The sequence below is a fragment of the Watersipora subatra genome, chromosome 1 (assembly GCF_963576615.1).
Source record: "Watersipora subatra chromosome 1, tzWatSuba1.1, whole genome shotgun sequence".
Classification (NCBI taxonomy): Eukaryota; Metazoa; Bryozoa; class Gymnolaemata; order Cheilostomatida; family Watersiporidae; genus Watersipora; species Watersipora subatra.
Window position 1 is genome coordinate 32,542,836 of NC_088708.1, and position 22,601 is coordinate 32,565,436.

The 22,601-nt window shown below is 36.3% G+C and overlaps 1 protein-coding gene across 1 annotated transcript in view; it reads left to right on the forward strand.

Moving 5' to 3' along the window:
- Nucleotides 1–6,809: 6,809 nt before the first annotated feature.
- LOC137410535 (WD repeat-containing protein 11-like) overlaps nucleotides 6,810–22,601 on the forward strand; it is a 35,033-nt gene continuing 19,241 nt past the window's right edge. Inside the window, exons 1-11 of the mRNA XM_068095966.1 lie at nucleotides 6,810–6,899; nucleotides 7,203–7,272; nucleotides 8,153–8,194; nucleotides 8,659–8,809; nucleotides 9,058–9,228; nucleotides 9,407–9,496; nucleotides 14,017–14,113; nucleotides 18,197–18,374; nucleotides 18,751–18,844; nucleotides 19,881–20,065; nucleotides 21,975–22,200. Coding sequence (XP_067952067.1) covers nucleotides 6,835–6,899; nucleotides 7,203–7,272; nucleotides 8,153–8,194; nucleotides 8,659–8,809; nucleotides 9,058–9,228; nucleotides 9,407–9,496; nucleotides 14,017–14,113; nucleotides 18,197–18,374; nucleotides 18,751–18,844; nucleotides 19,881–20,065; nucleotides 21,975–22,200 — 1,369 coding nt within the window. The 5' untranslated portion in view covers nucleotides 6,810–6,834. The remainder of the gene's footprint in view (nucleotides 6,900–7,202; nucleotides 7,273–8,152; nucleotides 8,195–8,658; nucleotides 8,810–9,057; nucleotides 9,229–9,406; nucleotides 9,497–14,016; nucleotides 14,114–18,196; nucleotides 18,375–18,750; nucleotides 18,845–19,880; nucleotides 20,066–21,974; nucleotides 22,201–22,601) is intronic.

The window sequence follows — 22,601 nt, forward strand, 5'->3', positions numbered from 1 at the left end:
GAGCAGCCAAAGGCTGCACAAAAACTACCATTTGGCATACTGTTAATGTGATGATCACAGTCATAGAATAAGCGAAGCAAACGTAGAAGAAATAGCAGTACTAAAGAACAGGCCCGTCTTCTCTGGAACGGCTGGGCGGCTGAGCCGCCCCAACTTTTTAGTGATTGTCGGCGGCTATGTACTAAGAATTACGTTCTAAGCTCATTCACTTGGGATTTCCAAGTTGGAAATTCCAAGACCGGTTGGAAATTCCATTAACTAATCTATTAGCTACTAGCATTCTACTACTAATGTCTCCGTGGTGATTTCGCCAAATGAGTGATCTTGTAAGACTTTGTTAAGACTTATAAACTGAACTTTATTGCTTTTAATTGGGGTGAAAGGGTGTGAAGACCCCAAACTTGCATTTTCCCTAATTTCCAGGCTCACTAATCTAGTATTGGTTTTGACTGCCAGTAATGTAGTGAGTGAGAGATCCTTTTCTGCATTGAAGCGAATCAAAACATCAACGAGGAGCACCATGGAGCAGGCTCGGCTAAATAATCTTCTAATATTTTACATATATAAAGATATTGAAAGAGATACAGAATCAGTTATGAAATATTTGTGTCATCGACACATTGACAGAACTAGAGCTATTGCAATAAATAAGTAATAGCTCTTGTTCTGTCAATGTCCCTTACAGAAATCTGTAGTGTCATGAGTTTTATATTGGTCGTTGAATAAAAAAAACGTTTTGCCTACTATGAACCATAAACAATATACTTATATAGATTTTGATACTTACAATTGATTGCCTTTATGCATACTTTGAGGGTTGTTGATGCTTAAAAGGTCTAAAGCTTCGGGGCGCTGCCCCGAACCCCATTGGGGGCCGCCACCGCCCCCCAAACTCCCAGGTGTTCATAACGAGTTGCCTAACATTTACAGTTCCAATTTGCAACCAGGGAATAGAGTTTAAAAGTTAAAATGGTAAATGTTGTATACAGTATGTTATATGTAAAAATAAATTTTCTGTCCAAAGACTTCTTTATTACTCGAGCAACGCCGGGTAGTACAGCTCATGGTTGATAGCAGTCAATTAGCTTTCCATCAAACTAATGTAATACAACCCCAGTATGACCATCTATCTTATCTATGAGTAACTGATTGCATTAACTCACTTACTTAACACTGTCTATTCAGTGTCTTTGCAAGTTATGTAAGTATTGAATGGCTTTAAATGATAAGCATATATTGGAGTAATAAACTATAATCATCATCTTTTTAATATGAGCAATTATTACTATCTTAACTGTGCAAATTCATGATCATTCTCATGGCTGATGTTATTGTTCTGCCAATCACTACGAGCGACTAGCACAAAAAATGGGCGTGGCCTAAACGCTCCTTGATGGCACCGGAAACTCTAGGGTAGTTATCACTCTAGGGGGAGATAACTCTATGGTTATATGTACCTCTACTGGTGACCGCTCTGACTACAATGGTGTCTGTCCGTTGAGCGTTTTGACCATTTTTGTAATTTGAATGCGATGGTGTTCGTCAACTTTAATTTAATGTATACCCATGCATTTTACAGAACAGAGTTAATTTATACATGAGTTGTCTGCTCTTCGCTGCATATAAATGAGCAACCTTTTTTTAATCATAAATTTCCGCAAAATTTCCGCTCGTGCAATCGTTTTCAACCACTTAGGAAGAACGTATCTATTATTTTTCTTTAATATCTCCAATTCGGAGTTCTTATTAACGGCATAGTCTGACGCACATTTCTACCTCACATTGTTTATCTGTAGGCTGTTCACATCTTACTATCTTTGCAAGTCACTGTTTAGGCAATAATAGCTTTGCTAGGCAGAAATACAATATTATCTGTAACTTTTTTGCTTTTGCAACTGCCAATGTGGGCGTTTTCATGCAGCAAATAATTTTCTGCTTTGCCTCATGTATACTGCAATCACCAACTTGCGATCAATAGACACAAATATGTAGCTATCGCTACCTGGTTTTGACTTACATTTACAAAAACTCATCGACAGCCAGTAGACAGCTCTTATCTTTTAGGCTTGTATAGCTTTATGTAGACAAACCGACTGTTTTAAAATACTTAAAAATTTAAATGGGTTTTTTAGATTAAATTTATGCTTTGGCCGTAAACATTTGATGAACTTTGGTACTATTTAAGCTAATAAAAAATTTACTCATGCTAACAAAGACAATATAGCCTAAGACTGAAAACTTCCAGGTTCTCTTTGACTCTCTCAAGCAAACAGGGAAGCAGCAATCTTAAGCTGGCTGGCAATCTTCTACATGGCACTAGCAAGCAAGTGTCGGGGTCTGGGTAGGCAATCTTCTACATGGCACAAGCTAGCAAAGGCCAGGGTTTAGGTTGGCAATCTTCTACATATCACCAGCAAACAAGTCCCAGAGGCTAGGTTGGCTATGTTCTACATAGCAACAGCAAGCAATTATTAGGTGCACGAGTTGGCAATCTTCTATATATCACTAGCAAGCAAATACCAAGGGCTGGGTTGGCAATCTTCTGCATATCGCCAGCAATCGAGTCCGTGGGAGCTGGGTTAGCTATCTTCTACGTTGCACCAGCAAGTGAGTACAAAGGGCAAAGTTGGCAATTTTCTATATAGCACCAGAAAGCAAGTATTAGGGGCCAGGTTGGCAATCTTCTATATTGTATCAGCACACAAGTATCAGGAGCCGAGTTAAAAATCTGCTAAATATCATTAGTAGGGCAGTTGTGCCACCTTAGACATTTCCAATTTTCAAAACCAAGAAAAAGTGCTGTCCTGTAACCTAAACTTGCAACTGCACACTAATCTAAAGTTATGATCTCTTTGACCAAGGTTCAAAAGTTAAATAAATCTTAGTTAGGAAGCCAACATTTCCATATCACATCTGGATCAACACCGCGTTAGACTTTATCATGCATCAGCAGTTTTGATCCCAGTATCTCACAAAGTACAGCACTATGATAGTAAAATATAGAATATTAGGACAATTGGGTGGGTAAATGAGATTATTGGTTTACAGCTTTGCACGTAGGTTGCTGTAGTTTTATCAGCACCTTGCAGTTGGCTATTTAGGCTAATGATATCACCATAAAATATTATAGATACATTAGCATGCTTATTCCAATTTTGTACTCAAAATAAAAATTATCCACTAATCTTCAAAGTCATAAAGGCATTTTTAAAGCATTTTGATATCCGTCCCGAAAACAACACAATCGGCACAACAAGTTCTGCCCGTAGATATTTGACGTAGCTTAGCTATTTAGGAACGAAAGTTAGGAATGTTTAGTTCGATTTAGAATGATAGAGAGGACTGGCTTAAAACCCATTATTATCTAAATTCGGCCTGTAAAATAATCTCAGTCTTTTATGAAAGCTAGATAAACTATTTAAAATTCCTCGTAGCTTGTTACTTGATGTTTAATAGGCTGAACGCCAAGAAAAATGAGCTTGAAAAAACGCTCATTTTTTTGGAGCTAATGTTTAAATGTGCAATGTTAAATAGCTTATCTACCTTTCAGAAAAGACAGATCATTTTGAAGGCTGAATTTAGATAAAAATGGGTTTTAAGACACCCATTTCTATCACTCTAAATTGGACTAAACATTCTTAACTTCCGTTCCTAAAAAGCTAGGTTCTGTCACATATTTATGGGCAAAACTTATTGTGCCGATCGTGTTGTTTTTGAGATCGATATTAAAACGGTGTAAAAAACTTCATTACTCTAAAAGTTTGTGGACCAATCTTTATTTTGAGTACAAAATCGGAATCAGCGTGTCTGATTTATCTAGTAAATACGATAAAAGTTTTACGTGACAGTTATGGTTTAAAATAGCCTTCACTTTTGATGTTGCCAAATTTGGATGTGACATTTTAATAAAATCGGGTTCAAATTCTCCTGCAGATATCATTATTCAAGAGCATCATCATCTGAAAGCTGTATATATATATAGTCAACCTTCTTTAAAACTGCTAACAGGGGTGGTAAGGGGCCCGGTTTAGCCGATCATCCGATTTAACCGATATGCCTTTATATAGGCTTATAGAAACGGTAAAAAATCACATTAATGAATTCCATATACATTGCACTATATACTGTGTTCTATGCTATACTGCATATACTTTGAAACATTTAGTCTGTGAGAAAAAAAACTACAGTTTAAATACAAAAAATTATTTATATACTTTATGTGGATAACCAATTAGCTTGAGGTGTGGATGTTGGTCGGTGGTGAATATAATAAGTTTTTGTAAGATGAAGCTGGTTGCTGACAACCACTTTAAGAAGGTTGGGGTGACTGAGATTGTGGGCCATCAATACTTTTGTCAATTTCCACTTGTTAGGGCAAGCAATCCTGAAGAGCAAATTGATTTGTCATTGCTTTTCTTGTTGATGTTGTCTACAGCTGATAATTTCTCTGAAGGTTATTGAGGGATTATTTCATGATAGAGCTTGGGTCTTGGAGGCCTTGGTTTATTATCACCTCCATCACTAAAATCTTTTCTGTTGTCACTGGCGCGAACATAGTCGGTTAATTTTTCTTCCATCAACACCAGGTTGCTAGATTTGCCTTCCATGTCTTCTAACCAGGTCCTAATGCCAATTTCAGACTTCTCTTTACTGGCCCTTGTAAAGTTCTGATGGAAGTCTCTGGCTTGAAATCCTATGAAGTCAAATTCCAGCTATTGATCATAAAGAAGGTTTTTCCAGGCATTGGCAAGGAAGCAGATTTTCACAGCATTTCATGCAGCTGTAACGTTAAATATATCTGATTGAATGTTGTTCTTGATGTTATCTAGCGCTCTTTTCTCTCATCTATCATTAACGTCTTCCCCTTCTTCCAGTACATGTAGATAACTTCGTTGGTATAAACTTTTGCAGGATGCAATTACCTAATTCGTGATTTTCTGGCTGGATAAGAGAGGTGATATTAGGTAGCAAAAACATGCTCCATATCTTTTCATCCTTGCTCATTAAGTTACTCCCCACTTGGGTAACCAAGTGCGTTATCCAAGAAAAGCAATGTTTTTACCTCAACAACAGGCAACTTGAAGTCATTTTCCTTATGATTACACGCTGCTGGTACAAAGTGTATGCGGGACCAGTCTTTGAAGACTGCCATGGTGAACCATAAATCTTTAGAGTGATAGTAATGCACTGGTAGGTGATTTACGCAGTCCTTCAAAGGTCGCTGGCGACTGTGCCTGCTCAATACTACCAACTTCAGACGGCTCAAGCCGTCTGAATTCACACAGCACAACACTGAAAAACGTTCTTCACTCAATTTCTTACCAGATGTGGTATGCTCATGCATAAAAGCTCGAGTATTCTTTGGTAATGAGCTCAAAGCATTCCAGTTCTGCTTCTATTGTCCAACTGGAATAATGATAGCCTCACTGTTAATTAAATCATTAAGCTTTTTCCCAAAAGGCTCCACAAATTAGCCTGCAGCACTTCTTACTTCCCCTCAAGTCACTTTGTTACCCAGTCTATGGCGATCCAGAAATCTCCACAGCCAGTCATTATCTTTAAGCTAAATTAACCTATGTTGCGCAAACTTGGTGACAGCAGATGTTATCTCCACACCCTTGACTAAAACGCCATTGGAAAATTTCTGAACAAGTCATTTTGTCACATCCTCAACATTTGGGTCTTTAGTAAATTACATGCTTTCTTCTACCAGCAGACAAAGCTTTAAAACCGTCATTCACATATTTTCGAGCGATTGCGCTCAGCTAATTTTCTGCCTTGCATAGCCCATAAACTGTTTTTTCACTTGATAACACACCTTTGCTACAGTTGCACTAACTACTTATTTGTTGTAAGTTCTAGTTTCAGGTTCTGTAATAATGCTATTTTTTTCTCTGAGAGTTAGCAGCAGGGCCTCATGAGAATATGGGAAAACATAGAAGTTTGAGTTATGTTTAAACACAGAAATATGTATTCACTCAAAATGCAGAGCACTAGTTTTTGAATTTGCTAGGGTAAACAAACTGAATTTGGGTTTGAACCGTGGCGGCATGGGGAGTGTGGAGTGCACCATCTATTTATGACTTTCGTCACTAACAACATTACATCTGATCTTTGTCATGGGCGATGTCCATCTTGTCCGATATCTGGACTAATTTGCAATACTAGCAAAACCTTCTGTGTTTTTGTAATAAACTCCAAATTTATATTTTTGTAGTATCAGTTTACAGCCTCTCGGTACAACATGTAAAGCAGCAATTAACTAGCTGATTTAAGCCTCCATTTTGTTGTTTTGTTAACTTCACATTCTATCTAAGTAGTTTTACACGCAGGACACTGCAAACAGTGTTTCTATCAATACAGTTTTGCCTACGATTTTCATCATGTACTTTGTATGCAACGGATCTTGCAAACATATTGCTACTTCAGTACTGCATTAACATTGGATTAACATTCATTTTATAATACATCTTATCTGTAGATTTGGCATATTCATTGTCTTATGCATGTTTTATTAGCTTTTTGTTATGAAGGTGTTCTTGAAACATGTTTAGCATTACGCTATACGGAAGAATCTATTACGTACAATCACCAAATTTCAGACAAATTTCACCGTTAGTTTTAATGTAAGTTGCTAAAATGTACACGCGCGTTTACCCTCATCTTGAAAAACATTGCTGATCTCAATCACTCACATTCTGTAAGGTGATGATAAATATTGTCTGCTATTGTTTTATGCATGAGATTGTTTCAAGAAGGCTTTCAAAATAATTGTAATCAAGTATAGTGTGTTTATGAATGTATAGCGACGACTGACTAACCTGACTAGGAGTGATGAGAATAGCATGGAGAACTATCACTGGGTCTCTTGTGGAACAGAACAAAGGGGCATTGGCTTGGTAGGTCTATTATACATGTAGCTCCATTTCTATGAAATTGTAACAAAATCGTTGTTCTAAGCAGTCCTAAACATGAGTGTAAGGGTGCCTATTTATTTCACACTTTATGTGGACCAAGGTTATTTCAGCTTAATTTGAGTTTAACACGCCTTCTTTTATTCACTACTTGCATTATCAACAGTAGTAACCTCTTATAGTCCAATTTCACTAAAACTACTTCCAAGCAATTCTTGTATAGATAACTCAAGCTCAGTGCTGGAAGCTAACATTCACCACATCAGACAGCTAGTTGTACTATTGTAGGAGTGAGACTGGTCTGATTGCTTATGGAGCAAACACATTGGTTGCTGTTGTCAACAGTAACTCTATGCAGGTAGGTCTGAAGCTGGGTTGAAGCTCTTGTTGTGTATGACTCATTCACATGTCTGAACTTTCTGTGAGACTCCGCAGTAGGTGATGTAGGGTTGCGGTGTATGCTATAGAAGTGTGAATTATATAGTCCTACACCAATAGTAGTTTTACTCAAGTTTGTGAAGCTGTACAAGTTCTACAGTAATTTAGATCATTGGTGTCTATATTAAGCACTTGGTGTCTACAATAGAACAGGAAACCATAGCGGCAGTTTAGAGAAATAGACACAGCTTGAAGCGCTGTGTTAAAGAGCTGTCTACGTCGTGAGTTGTAAATGAGGATAGTTTTTGTTGTTGTTGGAATGCAATTTGGTGTATGAAAGATCCTCAAGTGGAATTTTCTAGAATGTCCACAAAAGGTGCTCATTCAAAGTGAGGCTGTATAGGATGATTCAGCACCAGAATAAAACCACTGGCATAATCAACTTGGCTTGATGTAACTGCTTTTCTGTCACTTTTCTATTCTGAGATGTTTGCTGCAGAGGACGTCTGCTGCAGAAAATGTTTGCTGCAGAAAATGTCTGCTGCAAAAAATGTTTGTTGCAAAAAATGTCTGCTGCAAAAAATGTTTGCTGCAGAAAAAGTTTGTAAAAAATCTCACAAGTTTTGATATTACTTTTTAAACCAGATTAATCTCTTCTTGTGCAGGAAATTCATCATTTCAGAAATTTGGAATGAAGTTAAGGAGTTATTCTTTTGTAGCTGATGATTTGGTGTTAACAGCCAGAAACAACTTTCGCACCTTCACTCTATGTGATGTAACATCTACTTTTTCGCTTTATCTGAAATTGTTTAGTTAAAGAATGCATAGATTTATTGATTTGATTTTGCTGTACTTGACAGCACGTGACATCATTGAATGGACACAAGTCATGCGTAACTAAGGTAGGTTTATTCCTTCAGCTCATCTCTAAAACCTACAGCTTTTTCAGTTACGATATGACTTGCTCAGCATCTGAGTATCGAGTACAGCGCATCTGAGTGCGCTGTTCTTGATCTCCTTAACCAGCTGATTTACCTCTGGCCATAGAATAGACATAGAACTGACTTAGAATAGTCATAGAGTTCTTCAACTCTGTTCTATTTGCCTCTTCAGAAAGTGTTTAATTTTGTGACATTACACTGGAGACCTTATTTCTTGCTCACTGTTTAGCCAAAAAATTCTAGTATGTTAATACATCGTACTGTTTGTTCAATTTGAAGCTATTCATAGGTTTAGACTGTGGTCCTCAATGTGGGATTTTACTGTTGTCGTTGTTCTTCATGTCCACAGCTAGTGTCCACAGCTATACTGTGATTTTCTAGGAGTAATAACAAGAACCACATTGTTAGCCACCTTTTACCTGTAGCTTTGTTGGGCTCCCAGCAGCCTGCCACGGGATGTATCTAGCAGCAATTTATATTTGGCCTCAGCTGATGTCTCAGGTGTTATAATGATCTTTGATGTGAATGCTGGATCAATGCTGCATAAACTCTCCGAGCTCGATAGGCCAGTGAGCGGTAAGCATATCCGCTTTATATGATATTTATGATCTAAAGGCTTAAATTTTTCTTAGTCCAGATTGTTTTGGGTGTTGAGCTTAAATAAAAGTCAGTTTATTTATCACTTGCGGATTTCCATGACAGATATGGTTTTATTAATCATTATAAGTGTTCATAACATGACAGCTTGTCAGCTTATAAAATTTTGTTATTTGTTAAAATTGTCTACAACAAAATTATATTGTATACAAGATCTTCCTTTTCAGACTTGGAGTTGTTCTACCCTAACAGCACAGACCTGGCCCTACTCTCACTACACCAACCTGCCTTACTAGTTCTTTGTAATGCTATCACAGGAGAACAATTCTGGAAGAAGTCTTTTGCAGATCCAATGATTGCTTTCAGTCGGGACCCTTTCAACTCGACTTGCGTGATATGTGAGTGTCGGGTGTGGGTATTGCGTGAGGGTGTCGCATGAGGGTGTTGCATGAGGGTGTCACGTGTGGGTTTCGTGTGCAGGTGTCATTCACGTGTTATCATTCTATTAAACAGCTTAATGTAAAAGATAAATTGATTACTTGGTACGCCAGTTTGTATATTATTATTATGTTGTAGTGAATGGTGGAACCTTTGTTCAATATGTGAAGGACTTTGCAACTGATCACAGTCCTTCAGATGGTCAAAAGCTACAGCTCATCACCAATGGTAATCTGACTTGCCTCCTCTTAAAACTCTTAATTGTAGCATTGTGAAAGAGAAACCCTATTCTTAAAGGTTGACTTGCAACAAAATTCACATTACAGTTATTTGGTATCAAAAGATTCATCATGTCTTACTCTGCTGTGTTGTATGTTTAAAATATGTGGAAATGTGATTACAAGCTCTTAAAAACTCAAAAATGAACAGTTAATCGCCGCCATCATGAAACCGCCATAGGTTAGAATCAGTTTATATCTCCGACGTACTCAACTCGATGTGGTTATTGTTTTGACACTTGATGTTACCAAGTGAAATATAAGGCCAATAAAAGGCTCAATATAAAACTTCTCGTAGCACTAGTATATGACAAACACTTCGGGTTTTACCAAAAAGCCTGTATCAAATATAGATGCTCGCTACTTTACAGTTTTGTTTGGTCTTATTGTCTAGTCGTAATCTGATCATGTGACCCATACCTCCAGCCAAACAGCGCGAATAATTTTCTGCAGCATTTTTTGACTACCACAGGTGACCAACAGGCTCGTCATTTTTATCAGATGATGATATGCACGCCTTCGAGCTAAGGTTAATAAATTAAACGAATTTTTACAGTGAGTTTTGAGATATCAGTGCTCAAAATGACAGCATTACAATGATGATGAAATAGACGCGTAAGGACAATAGACATGGTTATACAGAAACAGTACTTGACAGAAGTATATTTCTGAAAATATTTGAGCTAATGAGGTTGCATGAAAGTGTAAACAGAAGCCATCTTGTTCAGCTATGTCCCATTTGAGCCGTTTTGGAAAGGGATTCTAATCTACGGCGTTTTCGTGATGGCTGCAATGAACTGTTCATTTTTGAGCTTTCAATAGCTTGTAATCACATTTCTACATATTTTGCACCTACAACACAGCAGAGTAAGACATAGGGAATCTTCAGATACCAAATATCCGTAATGTGGATTTTGTTGCAAGTCAACCTTTAACATTTTTCTAGTAGTTAGATGTGTAAAGAGAAAGAAATGACATTTAACTTTTTGATCCAACATGAATACTAATTTTCAAATTATATTAGAATGTGAGATAAACCTCTGAGTGGTATTGACCATGGAACCAAATTTTTTCATTGCTACATGCCTTCGTAACCCATTCAGCACTAATCTTATAATATAAGGGGAAACATTATCCACATGGAATTGATCGGGATCGTCTTTTTAAGCGATTTGCACAAAATTCGTTTGCTATATCATAATTATGCTACAATATTTCAATTGTACACATTGTAAGCTTTTAAATCAGAACCAGTTTTCTATGGATTGGAGCTCGTAAAACAGACCAATAAAGCATTTTCTCTCAAGTTGTAAGAAAAATCCACCGTATCAACAAAATCTGAGGATCGTTTTTTATCAGCAGTATCATTATAATTTCAAAATGATATTCCAGCTCTACAATGTTATCACTTAACCACTAGCTCTAAATAAGCCTCAAAAGCAAATGTCATCGTAAGATGTACTTATAGGTAAGTAGGTAAGTACTAGACTTTAATAAAGGCTGAACAAGACATATCGAATAATAACAATAGTTTTGACTGTCTGACTGAGTATGGCAGCTGTGATAAAAGCTTTTTGCGAGTTGAGTAAACTTTGATGTATTATGGTTTTATTTTTAAGCAGCTATACTACTTGCTGCTAAAATTGGACATATTGACAATCATGATTACTCAATAGCAGCTGAATACGATCAGAAGTTGACCAACCATGTTTTACATAAACCAACAACTACATGTATCTTGGCTTGTAGTACGCGGATCTTCATAAACCTTTTCATTGCTCATAGAAACAAATATGCCTACAACCTAAACATATAGTTTGCCAAATTAGGTTGGTTTTCATGCTTTTAGTAGCTAATACTTTTTAATTGTTTAGTGATTTGAAGCAATTCTTTTTATTTTGGTGATAAAGTTTTATAGCTACATTATTTTAATATAAAAATGTAACTTGAGATGTCTTCTCCCTGAATAAAAAACATAATTAAGATAAAATTAATAGAGAAGGAGATACAGGCAGTTTAGTATCACTGAGTCTAGCACTTGTAAGTAGCCAATTGGTTAATTGGGCGTGGATGTGCGCGATAGAGTTATTTAATTGGGTCTGAAAGGGTTAAGTTTGATTAATAGCTTTATGTTGTCCTGGACTTTAAACTGTCCTCACATTACAAATGATAATTTTTTAGATAGACACGTTTATATTTTACCAATTGGCTTTTTTCCAACCATTAGCATAATGATTGTTGAGATACTTGAAAGCAAAGAAATCAATTATTCTATTATTGAAAAGCTAAAGGCTACATTTTTATCATTCATTAAAGCTTTTTGATACTTATGCTTTTTCTAGCTTATAAAGCTAACAAATTGCTATATAGATGAAATCACATTCTGTACTCATCAGTATAAACTCAACTGATGAGTACAGAATAAGTCCATTTCATAACTACTACTGTTTGAATATCAGTAGTAGTTACGAATAAACTACTACTGTTTGAATATCAGTATTAGTTACGAATAAACTACTACTGTTTGAATATCAGTATTAGTTACGAATAAACTACTACTGTTTGAATATCAGTAGTAGTTACGAATAAACTACTACTGTTTGAATATCAGTAGTAGTTACGAATAAACTACTACTGTTTGAATATCAGTATTAGTTACGAATAAACTACTACTGTTTGAATAACAGTAGTAGTTACGAATAAACTACTACTGTTTGAATATCAGTAGTAGTTACGAATAAACTACTACTGTTTGAATATCAGTAGTAGTTACGAATAAACTACTACTGTTTGAATATCAGTATTAGTTACGAATAAACTACTACTGTTTGAATATCAATAGTAGTTACGAATAAACTACTACTGTTTGAATATCAGTAGTAGTTACGAATAAACTACTACTGTTTGAATATCAGTATTAGTTACGAATAAACTACTACTGTTTGAATATCAGTAGTAGTTACGAATAAACTACTACTGTTTGAATATCAGTAGTAGTTACGAATAAACTACTACTGTTTGAATATCAGTATTAGTTACGAATAAACTACTACTGTTTGAATATCAGTAGTAGTTACGAATAAACTACTACTGTTTGAATATCATTAGTAGTTACGAATAAACTACTACTGTTTGAATATCAGTAGTAGTTACGAATAAACTACTACTGTTTGAATATCAGTAGTAGTTACGAATAAACTACTACTGTTTGAATATCAGTATTAGTTACGAATAAACTACTACTGTTTGAATAACAGTAGTAGTTACGAATAAACTACTACTGTTTGAATATCAGTAGTAGTTACGAATAAACTACTACTGTTTGAATATCAGTAGTAGTTACGAATAAACTACTACTGTTTGAATATCAGTATTAGTTACGAATAAACTACTACTGTTTGAATATCAATAGTAGTTACGAATAAACTACTACTGTTTGAATATCAGTAGTAGTTACGAATAAACTACTACTGTTTGAATATCAGTATTAGTTACGAATAAACTACTACTGTTTGAATATCAGTAGTAGTTACGAATAAACTACTACTGTTTGAATATCAGTAGTAGTTACGAATAAACTACTACTGTTTGAATATCAGTGTTAGTTATGAATAAACTACTACTGCTTGAATATCAGTAGTAGTTACGAATAAACTACTACTGTTGAATATCAGTATTAGTTACGAATAAACTACTACTGTTTGAATATCAGTAGTAGTTACGAATAAACTACTACTGTTTGAATATCAGTAGTAGTTACGAATAAACTACTACTGTTTGAATATCAGTGTTAGTTATGAATAAACTACTACTGTTTGAATATCAGTAGTAGTTACGAATAAACTACTACTGTTGAATATCAGTATTAGTTACGAATAAACTACTACTGTTTGAATATCAGTAGTAGTTACGAATAAACTACTACTGTTTGAATATCAGTAGTAGTTACGAATAAACTACTACTGTTTGAATATCAGTAGTAGTTACGAATAAATTACTACTGTTTGAATATCAGTATTAGTTATGAATAAACTACTACTGTTTGAATATCAGTAGTAGTTACGAATAAACTACTACTGTTTGAATAACAGTAGTAGTTACGAATAAACTACTACTGTTTGAATATCAGTATTAGTTACGAATAAACTACTACTGTTTGAATATCAGTATTAGTTACGAATAAACTACTACTGTTTGAATATCAGTATTAGTTACGAATAAACTACTACTGTTATCCAAACACTGGAAGGATTTAGTATTTTAAACCTTTAAAATAACCACATTATAAACTTCAAGTTATTGAGGAACATAACAGGTATGAACTCGCCATTGTAAAAGAGTGTTCCCTAAAGAGACAATCTGTTATAGCAAGGTTGTATAACTCCTAGTTCTTCATACTGATTCGTATCTACTTTATTCTGAAGCAGTTAAGTGAAAACAGATTGCAGTTAATTTTATCATTTGATACAGGTGAAACTGTTTCTGATTTCTCTCGAATGGAAAAGAACAAGAAACCTGCTGAGGCTGCCAATCAATCTGTGTTGATTCTCAATGAGTCACCAGCAAGGTATTGTACAACTTGCTCAAGTAGCCATGTGGGAGCAATTGCAACTGTTTTCCTCAAGACCTATATATATATACGAGTACATGTATAATAGTGAAATGCCCGGCATTGCACGGATATTAAAAATCAGCTTATATACAGGGAAAGGTAATGTAGTTGCCTGCCCTTTGCTATTAGTCTGGCACATTGAAAATGGCTAATTTGAGTAAGCTTACTAATTAGAGCCGTGAAAGCAAGAATAAAATTAAGTTGTGCTGTAACGCAGAGCGGTAGCCTATTTCTACCCCCATAGCGAGCGACATATATCGCCCAATGAATCCATCAATTTTGTGTAGCTTAATTGGTAAGGTATTTGCCTGGTGAATGGGAGGTCCTGAGATCAAACAATGAATCCATCAATCTTGCGTAGCTTTATTGGTAAGGTATTTGCCTGGTGAATGGAGGTCCTGAGATCAAACAATGAATCCATCAATTTTGTGTAGCTTAATTGGTAAGGTATTTGCCTGGCAAATGGAGGTCCTGAGATCAAACAATGAATCCATCAATCTTGTGTAGCTTTATTGGTAAGGTATTTGCCTGGTGAATGGAGGTCCTGAGATCAAACAATGAATCCATCAATTTTGTGTAGCTTAATTGGTAAGGTATTTGCCTGGCAAATGGAGGTCCTGAGATCAAACAATGAATCCATCAATCTTGTGTAGCTTTATTGGTAAGGTATTTGCCTGGTGAATGGAGGTCCTGAGATCAAACAATGAATCCATCAATTTTGTGTAGCTTTATTGGTAAGGTATTTGCCTGGTGAATGGAGGTCCTGAGATTAAACAATGAATTCATCAATTTTGCGTAGCTTTATTGGTAAGGTATTTGCCTGGTGAATGGAGGTCCTGAGATTAAACAATGAATTCATCAATTTTGGGTAGCTTTATTGGTAAGGTATTTGCCTGGTGAATGGAGGTCCTGAGATTAAACAATGAATCCATCAATCTTGCGTAGCTTTATTGGTAAGGTATTTGCCTGGTGAATTTGAGGTCCTGAGATTAACAATGAATTCATCAATCTTGTGTAGCTTTATTGGTAAGGTATTTGCCTGGTGAATGGAGGTCCTGAGATCAAACAATGAATCCATCAATCTTGCGTAGCTTTATTGGTAAGGTATTTGCCTGGTGAATGGGAGGTCCTAAGATCAAACAATGAATCCATCAATCTTGCGTAGCTTTATTGGTAAGGTATTTGCCTTGTGAATGGAGGTCCTGAGATCAAACAATGAATCCATCAATTTTGTGTAGCTTTATTGGTAAGGTATTTGCCTGGTGAATGGGAGGTCCTGAGATCAAACAATGAATCCATCAATCTTGCGTAGCTTTATTGGTAAGGTGTTTGCCTGGTGAATGGGAGGTCCTGAGATCAAACAATGAATCCATCAATCTTGCGTAGCTTTATTGGTAAGGTATTTGCCTGGTGAATGGAGATCCTGAGATTAAACAATGAATTCATCAATTTTGCGTAGCTTTATTGGTAAGGTATTTGCCTGGTGAATGGGAGGTCCTGAGATTAAACAATGAATTCATCAATTTTGCGTAGCTTTATTGGTAAGGTATTTGCCTGGCAAATGGAGGTCCTGAGATCAAACAATGAATCCATCAATTTTGTGTAGCTTTATTGGTAAGGTATTTGCCTGGCAAATGGAGGTCCTGAGATCAAACAATGAATCCATCAATCTTGTGTAGCTTTATTGGTAACGTATTTGCCTGGTGAATGGAGGTCCTGAGATCAAACAATGAATCCATCAATCTTGTGTAGCTTAATTGGTAAGGTATTTGCCTGGTGAATGGGAGGTCCTGAGATCAAACAATGAATCCATCAATCTTGCGTAGCTTAATTGGTAAGGTATTTGCCTGGTGAATGGGAGGTCCTGAGATCAAACAATAAATCCATCAATCTTGTGTAGCTTTATTGGTAAGGTATTTGCCTGGTGAATGGAGGTCCTGAGATTAAACAATGAATTCATCAATTTTGCGTAGCTTTATTGGTAAGATATTTGCCTGGTGAATGGAGGTCCTGAGATCAAACAATGAATCCATCAATTTTGTGTAGCTTTATTGGTAACGTATTTGCCTGGTGAATGGAGGTCCTGAGATCAAACAATGAATCCATCAATTTTGTGTAGCTTTATTGGTAACGTATTTGCCTGGTGAATGGGAGGTCCTGAGATCAAACAATGAATCCATCAATCTTGTGTAGCTTTATTGGTAAGGTATTTGCCTGGTGAATGGAGGTCCTGAGATCAAACAATGAATCCATCAATCTTGTGTAGCTTTATTGGTAAGGTATTTGCCTGGTGAATGGGAGGTCCTGAGATCAAACAATGAATCCATCAATCTTGCGTAGCTTTATTGGTAAGGTATTTGCCTGGTGAATGGGAGGTCCTGAGATCAAACAATGAATCCATCAATTTTGTGTAGCTTTATTGGTAAGGTATTTGCCTGGTGAATGGAGGTCCTGAGATCAAATCTTCTGCGATATGGAATCTTCATTTCTAAATTTTAATAGCTACCCCCACGCACACTTTAAGATTTATATAAAAGGTAAGTGTTAAGGCCTACTGCTAACAGCACCACGCTCTCAAAATTGTGAAGTGTGTAACTAACGAAACTTTGGGAATAGGTTAAGGTTACTTATCTCAAAATCCAGGTTGTTTTTTTTTTGAGGTCATGATAGGTCTGTTTCGTCCTTCTGCACTCGTCAGGTGACTTGCATTATATATAGACATTACTTTAGTAGTAACAAGTGGAGTAATTGTTTAGACTAATCTGTTTGTACTGAATTTTTTTTAGTACAAATTTGTATTAAGTTGGGTCAGGTGTCTTTGTTCTAACAAAGAAAATTTCTAACCTATATATATATGTATAATATATTTATTTTAATATACGCAAATGAACTATTTGCATTTGATTATCTTCTGTATGTCTGACACAATGTTGGTAGATGCTGCTAGAGTGTCGCCACATAACAAAAAACTTGTACAGTTATCGGTTTATGTTTGTGAGGAATTGCTATTCAGGTAGAAAGAAACATCTTACTGTGGTTTTCATGGCTGATGACATTTATGCACAAATCTTGGATGGCTAGCATGGCTCATCACTTTGCAGCGGAATTAAAAGTGCATTGTGGGCTTGATTTAAACGTGTTCTTAAATTTTTTGACAATTTCTAGCCATGTCTTCTGTGACATATTTGATATTATAAAAAAGGAAGCATAAACAGATCATGTCAAGTCTTAAGGTGTGAACATGAAATAGTTACTTTTTTACTTAATTAGGCTGTATTTGTATCGACTCAACATGTGGTAAATATCAAAATCCTTTCTGGTTTTCAACATGCGCGTATATACAATTATCAATCAAGTCACACGCGCAAGTTGCTGGCTTCGAGGGCATCGGAGACTATTATGATAGAGCTAATATTTTGAATAAATTGGTTGCTGTAAGCAGTTCATCACATGGCCTAGTCATATTAATTGACAACCCATCACACAGCCTCGATGTATTGATAGACAAACCATCACATGCCTAGTTGTATTAATAGACAGATCATCACATGGTCTTGGTGTATTGGTGGACAGACCATCACATGGCTCAGTTGTATTGGTAGACAGACCATCACATGGTCTAGTTGTATTGGTAGACAAATCAGGGCAAGACCTGTTGATAGACAGGTTGTATTGCAAGGCCGAGCTATAGTTGTAAACAAATTTACATTGCCAAGTTACTGGCATAGTGGTTTATCACATGGTCTTGCATAAAATGACAATATCAGAGATCTCACAAAAGTATTAAATGGCTCAGCTAAAAGTTAATTTTTGTACTACTGATACCATAATGCCGTCTTTGGTTTTATGTAATGTTGTTCAACATCAAACCATCTTCTAATTATCGCCATGTTAGTACTACCATGCATCTAAAGGAGATACAGTCACTCTGGCTAGTGCTGTCACTGATTATTGTAATACGTTAGTGGTGAAGGAAATACAAGAGAAAGACATGTGTTTTCTGATTGCTCAAAAATAGCCTCAATTTTCGATACGCAGTGTTAAGTCAGGAAGCACAGACCCACCGCTTTCCCAGCTCATGAAGATTCAGTTTCACAAGACAAGAAGAGATACATTGCTATTGGTCTACAAACAGGATCTCCAATTGGTCGATATGGAGATAAGGCAAACTGTAGCAACAATATCATTAGATCGCTCTACTTGCCCATTTGTTGATGTGAGTAAACATGTGTCCAAACAAAACTGCCTATGATTAATGGCGTAAAGCTTTTGCTCTCTTGTATTAAAAATGGTTGTATGAAATTCCAATATAAAAAATATTTGTTGATTTGTAAAGTTTTGAAATGCAACTGAAAAACCTTTTCATCTTTTGTGTTTCATATGGCTTGGCATTGCTCTGCTTCTGAGACTTCATTGACCTCTATATTTCCATATCTCACCAGCATGGCTGCCATTATTCTGCTATTGTTACTTCTGAACTTTGTAATAGGACAACTTCTGTTATAAAGGTGACCCCAGTAGTATGTTTTATTCATGATATACCTTAGTCAAAGACATGGAGAAAAGCAGTTAACCTGTTCGCTTTTTGGCAGGTTTATCCTTGCTGGTCAAGGGATGTCATTTACTGTCTCCATGACAATGGCACTGTTGTGCTCAGGTTGAGAAAACTAATGCCAGATACCTCAGGTAAAGACCAACTAGTATTGTCTTTGCTACTTACAATAGTCCTAGGCACTAGTTACTGCACTGCCTAAAGACCGGGCACAAACATTCATACATCGTGAGCTAATGTGTATTATGGACAACATGTGGCCTCATGCAAAAGCAATCTTTTTGCGCTGCATTTTCAGAGTTATGTTAGATAAAGTTTGATATACTGTACCATTTACCAATAGTTTGTCACCTAAAGCATGGAAATACTTTGCTCTCCTCCATTTGTTCAGGGAATACTATAAACAGTCTATATTCCTTTACAACAATTGAGCTCATTCGCACTGCAACGACTATAGTTGATTGTTTGATTTACTCATCTGAAGAGATCAATGTTCTATTCTCTTCTTGGAAACTACTCTTATTTATTGAGATAGGTCAATGTGGATTTAGCTATCTGGAGAGGTCAATTTGGCTTTAGCTATCTGGGGAGATCGATCCACTATTGGATATCTAATGCTCATTGCTGTTCTATTTATGGGAAGAGCTCAATGCCCTCTGATCTACCTGGGGAGCTAAATGCACTTAAAAATTTTTGTACAAATCAATGCATGCAAATACCTTCACATACACCAAGGCACACAGTTTAAAGATAGTGTAATTCACTATTGGTCATCTTGAAACTTCAGTCTCATTATCTTTACATGAAGGGTTGGATATTCCTTTATCCTATACACCCATAGACATCATACAGTAGTAGTATGTTGATATACCTTTATCCTAGACACCCATAGACATCATACAGTAGTAGTATGTTGATATACCTTTACCCTAGACACCCATAGACATCATACAGTAGTAGTATGTTGATATACATTTATCCTAGACACCCATAGACGACATACAGTAGTAGTATGTTGATATACCTTTATCCTAGACACCCATAGACATCATACAGTAGTAGTATGTTGATATACCTTTATCCTAGACACCCATAGACAGTAGATAGTTAAAGAAATATAAGCTATCAGGCAATTTGTTGTGGCTATGAAGCCTTTTTGTTCACTTACAGGTGGATCGCCAGACAAAGATATGGCTGCTTGCAGTTATTCATATGAAGCACTGTGCAGTACTGACGGTGTTAGAGTCACAAGGTCACATAGGGTCTATGGACTAGCAGTTTGTCCAATCAGTGAGCTCAGAGCCGCCGTGCTCATGAGCGATGGCAAACTCCTGGCTTGGCAACTGCAAGCAAAGGTACTGTTAACACGTATTCCGGTATTCACAGCTTTAAAACAGTTTTTCCCTTGATCTCTTGTCATCTCATCTTTGCTGTGTCAAGAATGTTCACACACTCACCTCAATCGTATGAGTAGCAGTGTATAGGTAGTCTGACACAACCATACACAACCATAATCATCAAGCTTCGTAATGAGAATGTTCTGACAATAATGCTGATTACTTTAGCCCTTAAAGGTTGACTTGCAACAAAATTCACATTACAGTTATTTGATATCAAAAGATTCACCATGTCTTACTCTGTTGTGTTGTAGGTGCAAAATATGTGGAAATGTGATTACAAGCTCTTAAAAGCTCAAAAACGAACAGTTAATCACCGCCATCACGAAACTGCCGTAGATTAGAATCTCTTTCCAAAACGGCTCAAATGAGACGTAGCTGAACACCATGGCTTCTGTTTACACTTTCATGCAACCTCATTCGTCGAAATATTTTCACAAATATACTTCACGCATTCAATAAAGCCATGTCTATTGTCCTTATGCGTCTATTTCATCATCATTGTAATGCTGTCACTTTCAGCACTGATATATTACAACCTACTGTGAAAATTTGTTTAATTTTTTAACCTTAGCTCGAAGGCGTACATATCATTCTCTGGTAAACATGACGAGACTGTTGGTTACCTGTGATAATCGAAAACTGCTGCAGAAATTATTTGTGCTGTTTGGCAGGAAGTATGGGTCACATGATCAAATTACGACTAGACGATTAGGCCAAACCGAAACAAAACTATAAAGTAATGAGCATCTATATTTGATACGGGCTCTGCTATAAAACCCGAAGTGTTTGTCATAAACTAGTGCTACGAGAAGTTTTATATTGAGCCTTTTATTGTCTTTTCAATTCACGTGAAAACTTCATGTGTCAAAACAATAACCAAATAGATTGACTACGTCAGAGAAATAAACTGATTCCAATCTATGGCGGTTTCGTGATGGCGGCAATTAACTGTTTGTTTTTGAGCTTTCAAGAGCTTGTAATCACATTTTCACATATTTTGCACCTACTACACAGCAGAGTAAGACATGATGAATCTTTTGATACCAAATAACTGTAATGTGAATTTTGTTGCAAGTCAACCTTAAAGCTACTGTGACATTTTAAATTCTCTTCATCTGTAGAATATGTCGAGCGCATTAATCAGCAAAAGCTCAAGTCAGTCAGGTTCACACTGCAAAAGCTAAAGAAACTTGTGAAATGTTCACTGAGCTGCTAAACAAGTCATGAATATTGTCCATTATTATCAAATTAAGAATTGCATCCTTTATCATTGCAACTAATATTAGCAAAAAGGGCAATATCTCCTTGTGACGTAAATTGATATTTTACCATTGTTGCTGAAGTCATATAATCTCTGGTCTGAAAACCGTATATTTAAAAATATTCAGTTTGTACTTTCTGTAAACGAGTCACACATTTTTCTATGGAATACTTACAAAGCTACAGCTATGTTTGGCTAGTTGCCAACGGTTTTAGCTTTGGATGCTCCATAGATATTTTTCTTACAATTCGCACCGAATGTAAGACAAGGTAATGAAAAAATTCTTTGATATGAGTTGAATATATTATAATGGCGAGAACAGGGATCACTCATAAAGCCTCTCAAATATTGGCGACCGTAAGAGCTTATTTAGAAGACATGCAGTTCATTTTGCTGGTCAGTTTACTACAGGCTGTAGAGATGACATGTGACACCTTATTTAGACATCAGCTCTCTTTCCTAAAGATTTTGCATAACATCATGTCGATTGCATGTAAGCTGCTCTTTACAATAAGTACATAGTTGACGATTTTGTGCATGGTAAAGACACCAACACAAGAGCATCTTTAACGCTTTTTGACAAATATGACTACATGATTTCAGCCGAACGTGTTGACGCATCCTTCTCACCCGATCATGGGGCTGTCAGACGTGATACGGCCCTCTACCACTACCACGGTTTCCAAGTGTGTGATTGATGAGAGACGCAGGTATTCCTTTCTTTTGACTGGCATCACAAGCTGTCTCTCACAGGCTCCGTTCATAGTCAAGATGTGTCCCCCACTCACTACCAAAAATTACCATGTATACCGCGCGTTTGTTGCCATAGGTAAGGCTCGGAGATTGCTATTCGGCTTGTCCCGGTCTGAGTTGTTCTCTCCTGAGGGTGAAATTGAGCTTTCTATATATATTTCTTTGGTTTTCTGTTTATATGCAAACATCAAAATTGCTTGAAAGTTTCTGGTGGAACATGTTTCTCACTGAAATGCCAAACACGATTAAAATAAAACCCGCATTTAGCAACCACTAAATTTTGATTTATAGAACAATTATGGCTGCCATAACTATTGCTTACACTGGACTAGTGCAGTAAGGTGACACAACTTCACTTGGCTATAAGCAATCACCAAGCAATCTTTGTTAATCTTTATATGACTCTTTTTTATTGCTGTTGTTGTACCTTCTTGAGGACTCATACTAATTCTCAGTTTTAACAGGTATTATGTGTGA